At 36.5% G+C, this 13792-nt stretch overlaps 1 protein-coding gene across 1 annotated transcript in view; it reads left to right on the plus strand.

Annotated features, from left to right (window-relative positions):
* ERICH3 (glutamate rich 3) overlaps window positions 1–13792 on the plus strand; it is an 81334-nt gene that overhangs the window by 6949 nt on the left and 60593 nt on the right. The window contains 4 exon segments of the mRNA XM_055083905.1: window positions 33–104; window positions 1960–2088; window positions 8359–8517; window positions 12852–13070. Coding sequence (XP_054939880.1) covers window positions 33–104; window positions 1960–2088; window positions 8359–8517; window positions 12852–13070 — 579 coding nt within the window.

A 13792-nucleotide genomic window follows, 5' to 3' on the forward strand; every position in this document is an offset into this window, starting at 1 on the left:
ATTCTTTCCTCCACTCTTTCCTGTATGCTTAGCGTTACCATCAGCTTGAAATTAAAAAGAAACTGGAGACATTAGCTAGGAAGGAGCGAATTCAGAGATTTAAGGTAAGGAGCTACATAACTCTTTTACTTCATAATATTATTTCATGATTTTGAAGGCCAATGGTACTATTATTGAAGTGGCTTGGGGGCACTTTATTTTGGGGTAACTTATAACTGAGGTCAAATGATCGTTCCACCAAGCTTAAATCTTGGCCACTATTATTACAGAAGATCATGACAAAATAGGAGCTACTGTGCAAGAGAAACTGTATAAGGCACAAGTCATTGAAAGAAAAACTTGAAACCATTCTTCTCAAGTTTGAAATTTTGCTTTTGTATTTTCTTGATTGATTTGTGATAGAGGCCAAAAGATTTGTTTGTCATAAAAGGTAAAAATAGATGGTGATATTCCCAATGTGATGGAAAATGGGGCATTTTAAGAATTATCCAATGGTACATTTTCATGTGAACGTGACCCTTGAAAATATATGGTACGAAAGATCTACGTTAGCAAACAAAAGCTTAAGATTTAGACATTTTGTGAAGGCATTTTAAAATTAGTTGTTTTTTACTTTTGCATTTGATATTTCATCTTTGCAGTCAACTTAGAAGATGTGTAAATTTTTATTTTTATTTTTTTTTTGGCGGTACGCGGGCCTCTCACTGTTGTGGCCTCTCCCGTTGCGGAGCACAGGCTCTGGATGCGCAGGCTCAGTGGCCATGGCTCACGGGCCTAGCCGCTCCGCAGCATGTGGGATCTTCCCATGTGGGATCTTCCTGAACCGGGGTACGAACCCGTGTCTCCTGCATCGGCAGGCTGACTCTCAACCACTGCGCCACCAGGGAAGCCCCAGAAGATGTGTAAATTTAAATCAAGAGATGAGCGATTCAGTTAGGCATGCTTGAAAGGTTTCAGTTTAGGTTGGCAGTTTTACTCAATTTCTTGAGCCATTCAAACCCACGTGTTGTTCTTCATTTTCAGGGTATTACAAATGTGGGGCTTAAAACACATTTCACAAACTGATGAATATTCGTAAAGCTTCTGTGGAATAACTCGCCGTAGGAAACAGTAATTTTCCCTCTTGTTAGACTCAAATCTATTTTATCTTAGTCAAGACATACTCTTATTACAAAATTGTTGTTAAATAACAGACAGTAGGTCAGTTTTTCAAAATCAGAAAAGTTGGTGTGTAGAGATTTGTGGTTAAGTCAACTTTACCAATAGTGTCCTATATCGAGGACTGATAGATTCTATAATTTATCTGCCGAAATGTCGATGGAAAAAATAGTTACTGGAAAATGGTTCCTGAAACAGTGTTCTATTCACTCTCGCCCAGATTGCCAGACATACTAACCAGATACATGGGCACATTATAGCACTGGCAGAAATTCCTGATAGACACTTCATTTCCTCTGTACGATTTTTATCCGTAACATTTTCACCTATAGCTGCACTTGGCGAAAGACCTATATTTTAGGTCCCCCATATGTTATATATAACCCTTTGCTTATGGCATTATTTCATAATTTTTTAACGCAGAAAAGTAATACTTTCTGGTAGTCTCTACTGATCAGAGTAGTGAGGAACATTGTGCTGCTTGTAATGATCTGCTTAAAGCAGATTAATAAATATTATTGCTGAAACTAAGGATACACGGCATCTGTAGCTATTACTGTGAGCACAGCTATTTCTTTGGATAAAGCATACTCAGTTTTCCTGCCTTTCACTACCACACCCAAGTCCCCAGTACAGCTGTGGAAACATCTCCTGATTATCATGATGGTCCTCAGAGGGAGTACTTTTGAAAAGAATGAGAAAGAACTTCTCTAGTCATATAACACCTCTTATCTGGCAGGCACTAATGTAACCTAGATTACTAATTATGCATCGGTTTGTTAAATCACTTTCTTATTCTAGGGAGAGCACACAGGATGGACTATAGGAAATAACATGCCAATCCTGTCTCCCCGCCCCCCAGTTGGCCCCAAGACTAACCATGGCCATAGTGTTCTGGTTGATGAAGGACATTCCAGTCCAGTAACACTGGTGAGTCACGTTAATAACACTCTGACCTGCACCATGCCAACTAATTAATTCATGATTTTGTATTACTCTCAGAAAGAAGCTCCCTGGGTACATGGTTGTATCATCTTGGGAATCCTACTGAGTGAAAACATAATCTTGTATCCATTCAACGCTGTCTTTACTGGTTGTCCCGCCTTCATTCAATATCACCCAACGCTGTCTTTACTGGTTGTCCCTCCTTCATTCAATATCACCCCTGTCAAATCCATCTGGTTACTGCTAGATTAGTTTTCTTAAAGTGCAGATTACTTATCTTACTTACATGCCAAATACCTTCACTGGCTCTGTGTCACCTATAGAAAAGCCCAGACTCTTGCACCTGACATTTAAGACCCCAAGCCACATGACATCAATTTAGCTATCCTAATACTTTTCCCCACGATTACCCTTTAGCACCCTACAATGCAGCACAATTGAACCATTATCAAGAGATGAGCGATTCAGTTAGGCATGCTTGAAAGGTTTCAGTTTAGGTTGGCAGTTTTACTCAATTTCTTGAGCCATTCAAACCCACGTGTTGTTCTTCATTTTCAGGGTATTACAAATGTGGGGCTTAAAACACATTTCACAAACTGATGAATATTCGTAAAGCTTCTGTGGAATAACTCGCCGTAGGAAACAGTAATTTTCCCTCTTGTTAGACTCAAATCTATTTTATCTTAGTCAAGACATACTCTTATTACAAAATTGTTGTTAAATAACAGACAGTAGGTCAGTTTTTCAAAATCAGAAAAGTTGGTGTGTAGAGATTTGTGGTTAAGTCAACTTTACCAATAGTGTCCTATATCGAGGACTGATAGATTCTATAATTTATCTGCCGAAATGTCGATGGAAAAAATAGTTACTGGAAAATGGTTCCTGAAACAGTGTTCTATTCACTCTCGCCCAGATTGCCAGACATACTAACCAGATACATGGGCACATTATAGCACTGGCAGAAATTCCTGATAGACACTTCATTTCCTCTGTACGATTTTTATCCGTAACATTTTCACCTATAGCTGCACTTGGCGAAAGACCTATATTTTAGGTCCCCCATATGTTATATATAACCCTTTGCTTATGGCATTATTTCATAATTTTTTAACGCAGAAAAGTAATACTTTCTGGTAGTCTCTACTGATCAGAGTAGTGAGGAACATTGTGCTGCTTGTAATGATCTGCTTAAAGCAGATTAATAAATATTATTGCTGAAACTAAGGATACACGGCATCTGTAGCTATTACTGTGAGCACAGCTATTTCTTTGGATAAAGCATACTCAGTTTTCCTGCCTTTCACTACCACACCCAAGTCCCCAGTACAGCTGTGGAAACATCTCCTGATTATCATGATGGTCCTCAGAGGGAGTACTTTTGAAAAGAATGAGAAAGAACTTCTCTAGTCATATAACACCTCTTATCTGGCAGGCACTAATGTAACCTAGATTACTAATTATGCATCGGTTTGTTAAATCACTTTCTTATTCTAGGGAGAGCACACAGGATGGACTATAGGAAATAACATGCCAATCCTGTCTCCCCGCCCCCCAGTTGGCCCCAAGACTAACCATGGCCATAGTGTTCTGGTTGATGAAGGACATTCCAGTCCAGTAACACTGGTGAGTCACGTTAATAACACTCTGACCTGCACCATGCCAACTAATTAATTCATGATTTTGTATTACTCTCAGAAAGAAGCTCCCTGGGTACATGGTTGTATCATCTTGGGAATCCTACTGAGTGAAAACATAATCTTGTATCCATTCAACGCTGTCTTTACTGGTTGTCCCTCCTTCATTCAATATCACCCCTGTCAAATCCATCTGGTTACTGCTAGATTAGTTTTCTTAAAGTGCAGATTACTTATCTTACTTACATGCCAAATACCTTCACTGGCTCTGTGTCACCTATAGAAAAGCCCAGACTCTTGCACCTGACATTTAAGACCCCAAGCCACATGACATCAATTTAGCTATCCTAATACTTTTCCCCACGATTACCCTTTAGCACCCTACAATGCAGCACAATTGAACCATTGGTTGTTCCATGCATGTTCTATATTTTCTGACCTCTGGATTTTTTTCTTGCTGTTTCCTCTACTCTTACCTTATCTTAAAGCTTCTTTATGCATACAAATTCAATGGTACTGCACAACATGTCGGGCCAGATACTTGCATCTGAGCTTCTTTTATCAAAAGTGTATGCACACAGTCTAAGATAAAAATAATTAAATGTACAGAAATTCTGTTTAAAGAAATTGCACACTGACATTTCATTCCACTTCGATTCATTTATAACCTAGGAATGGTATTTGCTTGAAGGAACATAAGGTAGCTTGAAACAATATACATACAGGAAGAGACTTGCAAAATATTTCCTGGCGGTTGATGGTTTCAGCTTTAAATGAATTGATTTGATGACATCTTTATTCTGGCTTTGTGTGGCCTAATGTATTTCCTTGTTAGCATGAACATTTTTTTGGATTGCACAATATTTGTAGAGAAATTGCAGTGCTTTCACAGATTATTGAAGTAGGTTCATCACATACAGTGTTAAGCTTTGACATTTTCAAAAGGTAAATATGTTTTGACATTTCTCGATGAACAGCTCAAGTTATGAAAAGCAACCGTCTTCCTTTTGTTATTATCATATTTCCAGGCTTCATTTAAATGTATATGTACACAAATAATTCTTTTATTGGGTGGCAAATTCACTAGGCTCTCAAAAGCTTATCCTGGGTGAAACAAAAGAAACAAGGGCCATTTTCTATCTTCCCACCTGTTTCAGGGAGGAAAAACCCTTGAAAGTCTTTCTTTTCAATTTTCCAGCTGAACAGCCTCAATAAGTAGTTTATGATACATCCAGGAGATGTTAATGTGGCAGGAGTGAGAAAGTAATTTAAAAATTACAGGAACCACTGACACCAGCACTTTAGCAGCCTTTCTATCTGGTAAGCCAGGATTCTTCACTTGATCACCCCCTGCGGTGCTGCTGCCTCATAGGGGATACCTATTGTGATCTTGGAATTGCAGAAATGTTACAGAAATTCAATTCCTTCTTTTTTGTTTTCCTAACTTGGTTACATATCCTCTGAATTGGATTCCTGACCTCCAGGTGCCATTGGGATAAAGATAATAATCCTTTTGGGATATTGCCATCCATTTTTCTCTTTAAACTTTCTTGAGTGAATAAGGAGAGCGTGCGGTGAATAGTTACTTCACTTGGTCACTAATTGCACCTAAACTTTCAAAATAGCATGTAGGCTTTTAGCTGCACCATGCTATTAAAACTGTGGAAGTCATTCAACTAATTTTGTACATGCTTGGAAAATTCATCCCCAGAGATCTTCTACTAAGAATTAGAAATGCTCAGCTAAGCTGAGTAATCACCAGGTAGTCAATTTCAATTCACATTCTGGTACAATTTTGAAAATGTTAAGCTACAGTGCCGTATATATTCCAAGAAAATATATTACGAACAGTTTAAAATATAGCAAATTTAAGGTGGCTCCTGATGTGAACTACAACAGTTTGTAGTTCACAGCTGTTAGTTGAACGGCGCAGATTTGTTTTTAGAGATACATGTAATCGGTTAAACATTTGACTGCCACATTCATCTAACTGAATGCAAATGTGGGGAAGTAACATTTAGCGCACAGCAACCAATAGATCATGTTCTAGTTTAGAGTAACCTGCTTTCCAGGTCCTACATTCAATATTTTTGTGTTCAGTTGGATTTTTTGAGAGGAGTGGGTTTTAAGGCATATTTGTTTTACAGAGATCAAAAGAATTCTTTTGGAGGATCTGATCCCTTTGTTCAGAAAACTTCTAGTCTGATTTCTCTTTGTGGGTTTTAAGACCTTTCACCTTTTGGCTCATAGAGGCTTAAGTCTTTTTTCTTTAAACCAAATGCTGCTCTAGTCAGTCCACTTGGCTTCTTGTCTAGGTTTGTATGCAGAGACCAAAATAACGACTTTAACATAAGGATGCCCTCCCCGCCTCAACACACACGCATGAGTCTCAGCTCCTGCACCATCTCTACTCTATGAGGCATCAAAAGCTCAGACGCCTTTGTGTCGTTGATCTGCCAAATGTAGTGTGTTGCCTTCATCCACGTATACCAAGATGGTATATATATCACCGTGTGGCTCTTTCAGCCAGAGAGAAGGGTTGATAAGGGGAAAGTGAAGACACATTTCTTCTTTCTAAGGGCATGATCTGGAAGTTTCACATGGCACTTCTGCTCACATCTTACTGGCCCAAACTGAGGCATACATCTGTATGGAGTTTCAAGAGATGCTGGGAAATGCAGTCTTTATTTGTAACAGGCATGTTCCCTAATAAATATTCTATTACATGAAGAAAGGAAAACAGATATTGGGGAATATTCTCTTTGCTCCCCTTCCCATGTCTGGCTCACAACTGGCTCTTCTTACTTGGATGTTCAAATTTACCATTCCTCTTTTCTCCTTATCATTTTCTTCTTTTGCTCATTCATTTGGATAAAATGTAATTACTTCTGTGAAACTTTAATTTTTACTAGTCTCATTGGCTTATTCCAAATAACTTTTAGTTCTAAGTTCTATTAGTTTTCAGGTATTTTATTGTTATTGTCTCTTTGGCAGTATTTGTGTGGTTCATTTGACACTAATTGTCTCGTGTTGCCATTAGATGTTAAAAATTACTTTTTCATCTCACAGTGACTAGAGTTGGAATTCAATAAGTGTTAACAAAATCAGAGTTTTGGCAACATATAACATGCTTGTCAAGATGGCGCTAAGACCAACTTTTGGTTGGTGGGAGTTGCCCTATCACCATTTTTTATGTATTTATACAACACTTTTCCAGAGTTGAATATTTGTTGTCACCATTACACTGTGAGTCAATGTAATAAATCTTATTCATTAATCATTTATATACTATTGTTCTCACACCCTCTTACCCAAATTTGCATGTATTATTCTTAACAGTTTTTCTACTGTTTTATTGTAATAGAACAACTGGGCCAAACATCTTGTTTTTTCCATTTTTGAAACATTGCTGATCTTTATGCTAAAGTTACAATGTTCTGTCAGTGCTCCAAAAGACACATCTAATGCTCTGAACTGGCACTTTAGGTTTTCTCTGTAGTACATTCTTGATTAGAAAATGCATCAGTCAGGGTCTCAGCAGGAAACAGATGGCTCACACAAATAGGGTAATTAGGAAAGGTTTAATAAAGAAACTATTTAGAAAGATGCAGGTGGGGTTAAGGAAAACCAGCTGGGGTTGTAAAGCATGCTGGGTTGAATACAATGGGAAACCACACCACATAGGCTTAGGGGGAAAGAGAGGACTTGGATACCAGAACCAGCTGGCAGGTTCTGGGAGAGGACTTCCTGATAGGAGCTGTGGACTTTGTTGGAGGGACCCAGCTGGCCCATCATAACCTTGGTTGGGAAGGGTCCAGGAGCATTAAGACCCCAGTCTCCTTCCCTCCTGTCTTTTGATCTCCTGCCAGTGTCTTTCATTGGCCAAATCCAACTGGAATCCTGAGGTTAGTTGATGTAGTCCATAAAGAAATAACTCCCAGCAGCCAGACAAGAGCAGAGAAAACAGAGAAGAGGGGCAAATGGAAACTATCCAGCCTGGAAACCATCTCCATTTTGACAGTGTTTTCCAAAGTTGCCAGTTACAATTTTTCAGTTTTGTTTTCCTAGTATTTCAAGGAAGAGGTTGAATAAATGGTAATGCATTAGAAGTAAGTATTTGCCTTCTCTCTTTTTGAATCGTATTGTCTGCTTTTACTTCAGCATCAATCTTAAAACCTAAAGGACTCGTACTAGAGTTGATGTTGAAAACATTTAAACAGGAATGAGTTCATTTTAATCATAGACCCTTAGATCTCTAAATTAGGAACGTTATTCAACTTAACATTTAATTGAGCAAAGCCATTCAATGTACAGCATCAATTAGGTATTGTAAGCGAGTTCACAGTGTGAATAAAATACAGGAACCTAACAGAGAACATCTCCTTTATCCAAAATACTCTACAATTGCGGCAGTTAGCTATGTAGAGGACTTCCACGCCATATGTCTTAACAAATACGTTGGGTCATAAGAGTATGTATAATGGAAGGACATAATTAAAGGTTAATCTGTTCAGTAAAAAGGCACCATTAATTAGTCTAGGCAATTTGTTGAGCTATTAATTGGTCCTGGAAACATGTCAAGATACTAATTTAAATGGAATTTCTTTCCCTAATTGTCTAGACAGCCCCTCGACCATACACTGCCCCAGGAAATATGCAGCCTCCAATTCGATTACAACCTCTTCCCAGTAATCCTGCAGTAGGAACTGCGCCAAAGGTAACTTCGGGGTCCAGATCAAAAACCTCATTGCTGGAAAATGAAGCTCCATGTCCCATTGGGGTAAATGCTTTTTCTTCACAGTCTTTAAGATGCTAGATTCAATTAATCTATTTAGTGAAATATATATTGTGCACTTATTAAGCACTTGCCATGTACGTCTGTTTAATTATTTCTTACTTTAATTGGAAGGCCTATAATTTCTGTGTTATTGGGCAAAAGAGTAAGGAATAGATTTGTAATAATTTAAGATGATCTCTCATGAATTTGAAAGGTTGTGTGAAAAACAAAGAGGAACTTTTTATAGCTAGATATGACTTCTATCAGAATAGACCAAGTTTTGACTGCTTCCAAATTTTAAATGCATGAAACCTAGAAAATGAAACTTTCTAAGAATAGGTTTGCATTTGCATGCCGACTTACTTTACCATCAGTGTATGAAATTACTTCAAGTTTGACTCTGGAGAAGGTTGGATATAGAAGGAAAAGAATGTCCATCTTTAAAAAAATCCTGAATTAATCACACACAGAAGCTTGACTATGCTTCCTTTTCAAGGTTATATCTCAGGTAATTTTCACTTACTTTAATAGAGCACAGGAAGGCAGTATGGTAGCCATAAAATATGAGTTACTTAAAAGGGAAGGATAATTGGGACATTTAGTAATTAGGGAAGGTATTGTTTGTATTTTTAAGACCAAGAAGAAACATTTGCCAGCTTAAGATAGAATCTGTGTTATGAGTACAATTGTAATTATGCTCAAATGGGTGAATTTAGCTCCGTTAATTATTAGGAAACATATGACATGAAATTAAGATATTTTTATCTAAAGCTGACAGATGACCTTGACACTAAGAAATTAATTCAGACAGATAAATTATTGTTTTTCACATTAAAAGTATAAACATAACCCTAAAATGATAAATAATATTTAAATCCATTTAATATGCTTTTCAGCTTGTGAAGCATTTTTCACAAACCTTACTTTAGTTAATTTAATAGTAGTTTCTTGGAAAGAAGGAGAAATTAAACCAAAAGTGGTGGCATTTTGTCTGGGATGACTGCTTAGAGCTAGGCGGGAACTTATTGGGTCATAAGCCAATTAGGTTGACACTTTCTTGGATCTGGTCTCCACTTTAAATGTCCAGAGATTTCCCATGTCAAGCTAGTGTCCAGGAATAGTCAGATCCTGAGAGATTGTCTCAAGCTAACTAAAATAACACATGACAAGCCCATTTTTTCTCACTATAGTAAATCAAAATAGGGACTCAAGTCATAGTTAGGGACCATTAATTCACCAGATAACAATTAAATCAAAGCTTGTAGGAACAGTACATTTTCCCCTTCTAGGCAGACCTACGTGGGAAGCCAGATCACAATGAGAAGGTTGCCTGGTGAGTATGGAATCAGAATGAGGGAATATGGTAGAATGGAATGTTAATGGCATCAGGTCATCTTAGCTTGATACATCTGTCTCCTCTTAGGAATGGGCTTGCCAACGGTACCAGAAAGCTCAAAGGTCTTTGGCTAAAGCCCTCTGTATCCTCCAGGGATAACTTTGCCTTTAGGACCGGAAATATTCAAAGCCCAATGGGTGGGATTTCCTGTCCCTTAGTTAGTACTCAGATGGGCACTTTCCACGTTTGCCAAGGTGATTCTATTCTTTTCTAAGTTCCTATATCTATTAACTGTACTTGACCAGACCCATCTTTATGTTAGATATGTGAACACTATCAATCAGGTAATATTTAATTTTTTCTGACTAGCGAATTATTTTTCTTTTAGGTGATTTTCCAAATCTGCTCTGAGCCACTGGGTAGATTTATTAATTAAATCTGCACAGGGCCTTTTATTTTACCATTTCCAAGTTTTGGGGTGTGAGTGAGTGAGGGATTGCACTTAATGGTAGTTTACACATGTCGACAAGATTGAGATCAATTCCATGTTAATTTCAACTAGCTAAACTTACATTTTTCATCCAGTGGAATTTATTGGGCACTTACTATGGACTGGGTCCTGCTCTAGGCATTGGTGATATATCAACTATCAAAGCAGACAAAATTCTCTAACTTTTTGGAGCTTATACTGTGATGTACATAGACAAAATATACTGCCAGGAAAGACATGCAATTCTTTCAATGGCATTGATGATGAAAATTACTTAATATAAAATCAGACAAGAAATTCCTAAAGAATAATAGTCTGCATGATTGCTGATTATGTAGTAAGTACCCACTAAAAGAGTAAAAGATATGCATGGGGGAATTGTTTGAAGGTGCAACAGACTTAAGCAGGTTGAATTTTCTAAGTATCAGGGGTGAGGAGCTTTGATTTAGGCAAAAGCAATTTGGTCAAAACAGACTGGCTGAGATGCTACTGAGTAAAATTAATGGTGTGATGGAAAATGATTATCCTTAGAATGAGAGCTTCTTATACACTGTTGATAGGAGTAGAAATTGGTACAACTATTTGTGAAGGCAATATGGGAATATCTATCAACATTTTAAATGAACATGCTCAAGCATTTTAGCATATTGGAGTTTATCCTAGGAACACACATGCATGTGGAAAGAAACAGATTCAGGAATATTTAGTATTGTAATATTTGCAATAGTGAACATTTGGAAGACACCTAAGAATTTATTGTTTAAAAATGTTATGGCATATTAAAAAATAAGGTAAATTATTTATACTGGCATGGGAAGATGTCCAAGATGCTTTGGGCTAAAAAAAAAGCAAGGTAAGGAGCAGAAGGTTAATTTTTTAAATTTACTAAACCATTTCCAAATAAGGTATGCCATTGATTGATAACTACTTAGAAATTAAAAGATAACCCCCAGGCCCAAAAAGTTCTGGATTCATTGATTTTATTGTTTTATTACCTTGTTTTCACTTCTTTAATTTATATTTGTTATTACAATGTCAATGCACACCATCACAGAAAAATTGGAAAATGTAAGAAAAGAAAAATGAGAGCATAAATAATACCTGCAACATCAAGCATTCTAACAATTCTAAACCCCTTGGTGAATATCTATTTAAATCCCTTTCTGTTCACATAAATGTTGTTTTCAATCAAAATATGGCATATACATGCCTTTATTTAACCTGCTTTTGTTTATTCAGCAATGAGAATGTTTGGGGAATGACTTTCCTTTCGTAAAAATAACTTTTCACAATTTAAGCATCTCAAAATAAAGAATAAATTGGCTGAAAATGAATTTAAAACAATACCAAATAAATTGGTAAAAAATGGATAAAAATGATTAAAGATACTTTAGAGTTTGGGAAACTACCTCAGATATCCAAAAATTATCAATATGTGAAAGTTCAGAGGCTCAATATACCTGAAACATAAAGTTTTTGTTTATACATTAGGTGCTTTTAATCATTAAGGTAATACATGTTGACTAAACTTATATGCCCTCACCACCCCACAATAATTCAAATCCACAAAGGCAACCCTGTGTTCAGAGTCTTCCAGTCATCCCTGATTTTATCAAAATCCACATATAAATTATTTAAAAGAAAAGTATGATCACACTGCATGGCCCTTTTTATGTCAGGACTCTGGACAAATAGATTAACACTATTCTTTTTAAAGCCTGATGAGAATCTATTATCAGAAAAAAGCAAAATTTAGTTAAATATCTTCCTACTGAGGGACTTGGTGGTTCAACTAAATTTTCTTTTCTTTTTCTTTTCTTTTTTTCATGGAAAGGCATTTTATTTTAAATATAGCAGCACAGGCATGCCAATCCTAAACTGATCAACTAAATTTTTTAGACATGTGTGTGTGCATGTGTGTGTCTGTGTGTATCCTTATGCACATTTACATAAGTGTACTTGTGTAGTTATCTGGGTGAAATTTATTCCCACAAGTTGAATTTCTAGGAGAAAATAAGCTGAATAGAGACTTTGGGTCAGAGTCTGGGGTTTTGGTTCCTTGAAACCATATTATCAAGGAATGTTATAACACCTGGGTGGGTGAAATCAGTATAAAAAAAGTTCAAATGCCCTATCGTTAAGTGAACTATCCAATCCTATCTCAAAGTATAACACTTCGAACGTTTTGATTTTAAATTGTTTAATTGTACTGGGTCCCCATAGATTTAATGGATTGTTGAGGGAAAATCCCCAAAATACTATAAAAATGCCATCACTGTATGTTTGGTTTAAAAAATATACTTAAATAAGGTTAGAAATCCATGAAAATTTAATTTGCTATGGGTACTACAAAATGCCATTTTTCAACAGATTGAAGTGTTTTAAGTTTGCCTATTGATATCAGTTGTGTTTGCACGCAATGTCAATCATACAGTCTTGTCTTTAATTTTGGGTTATGTTGGGTCACCACTTCTACTTCACTTGTTCTTATGTCATGATATGTGATTACAGGGCAAGAAGGCAACGATGAAGTTCAGGAGCTCCATGGATAATTCACAGGGAATGAATCGATATCAGTTTCCAAAGATTAACCATTACATGATGCCTGTTCCTCCTCCACTTCCTCCCCCTAATGGAAAAATCACAAGGGAAAATAGACCTGAAACATGGAGAAGGAGAAGAGTTCGTCCAACCACTGCTCCAAATGGCTTAGAACCTCTCTTTACCAGGGTGATTATAGAATCAAATTTTCTTTCATTAATTAAGCACCGATTACATTGTATTATTAGATTTCTAGATGAAATCTAAGAGACTCTAGGGAAATCGAATGCAAAATGACTTGCATAAAGAAATATAATAATTTTATAAATATAGTAATTGTAAGCTTGAATGAATCTGAAACCAAATATTTGAGTAGTTCAGTTGAGTAGTTTAGCATAATTGAGAAAAAAATCAAGTAAATCTTGTATTCCAATTTAGTTTGTATTATACCCATTTCCAAATCATTTATTGCATTTAATGTGCCCATTCAATCACATGTCAGGAAGTATTTTAACATTTAATTTGTGAATATTCACGGACTTAAATATATCGAAAAACACAGTGTACCATATAAAATAATTATTAACACTCACTTTTAATAATTTTGGCAAATTACTGTATAATATTTATACATATTTTCCTTTCAGTGTTCTTAAAATATATTGTAGCTTGTTGTAATCATTCCTTAAAATACTGATAAAGAAAATAGTCCTAAGGCCAGTTATACTTTATACAGATACAGGCTAGTATGAAGGCAAAATATCTCTTAATTTTTAGAGTGTAAGTATACAACTAATAGCAATTATATGTAACTTTTTTTTTTTTTTTTTTTTGCGGTACGCAGGCCTCTCACTGTTGTGGCCTCTCCCCATTGCGGAGCACAGGCTCCGGCCGAGCGGGCTCAGCGGCCA

The sequence above is a fragment of the Physeter macrocephalus genome, chromosome 4 (genome assembly GCF_002837175.3).
Source record: "Physeter macrocephalus isolate SW-GA chromosome 4, ASM283717v5, whole genome shotgun sequence".
Classification (NCBI taxonomy): Eukaryota; Metazoa; Chordata; class Mammalia; order Artiodactyla; family Physeteridae; genus Physeter; species Physeter macrocephalus.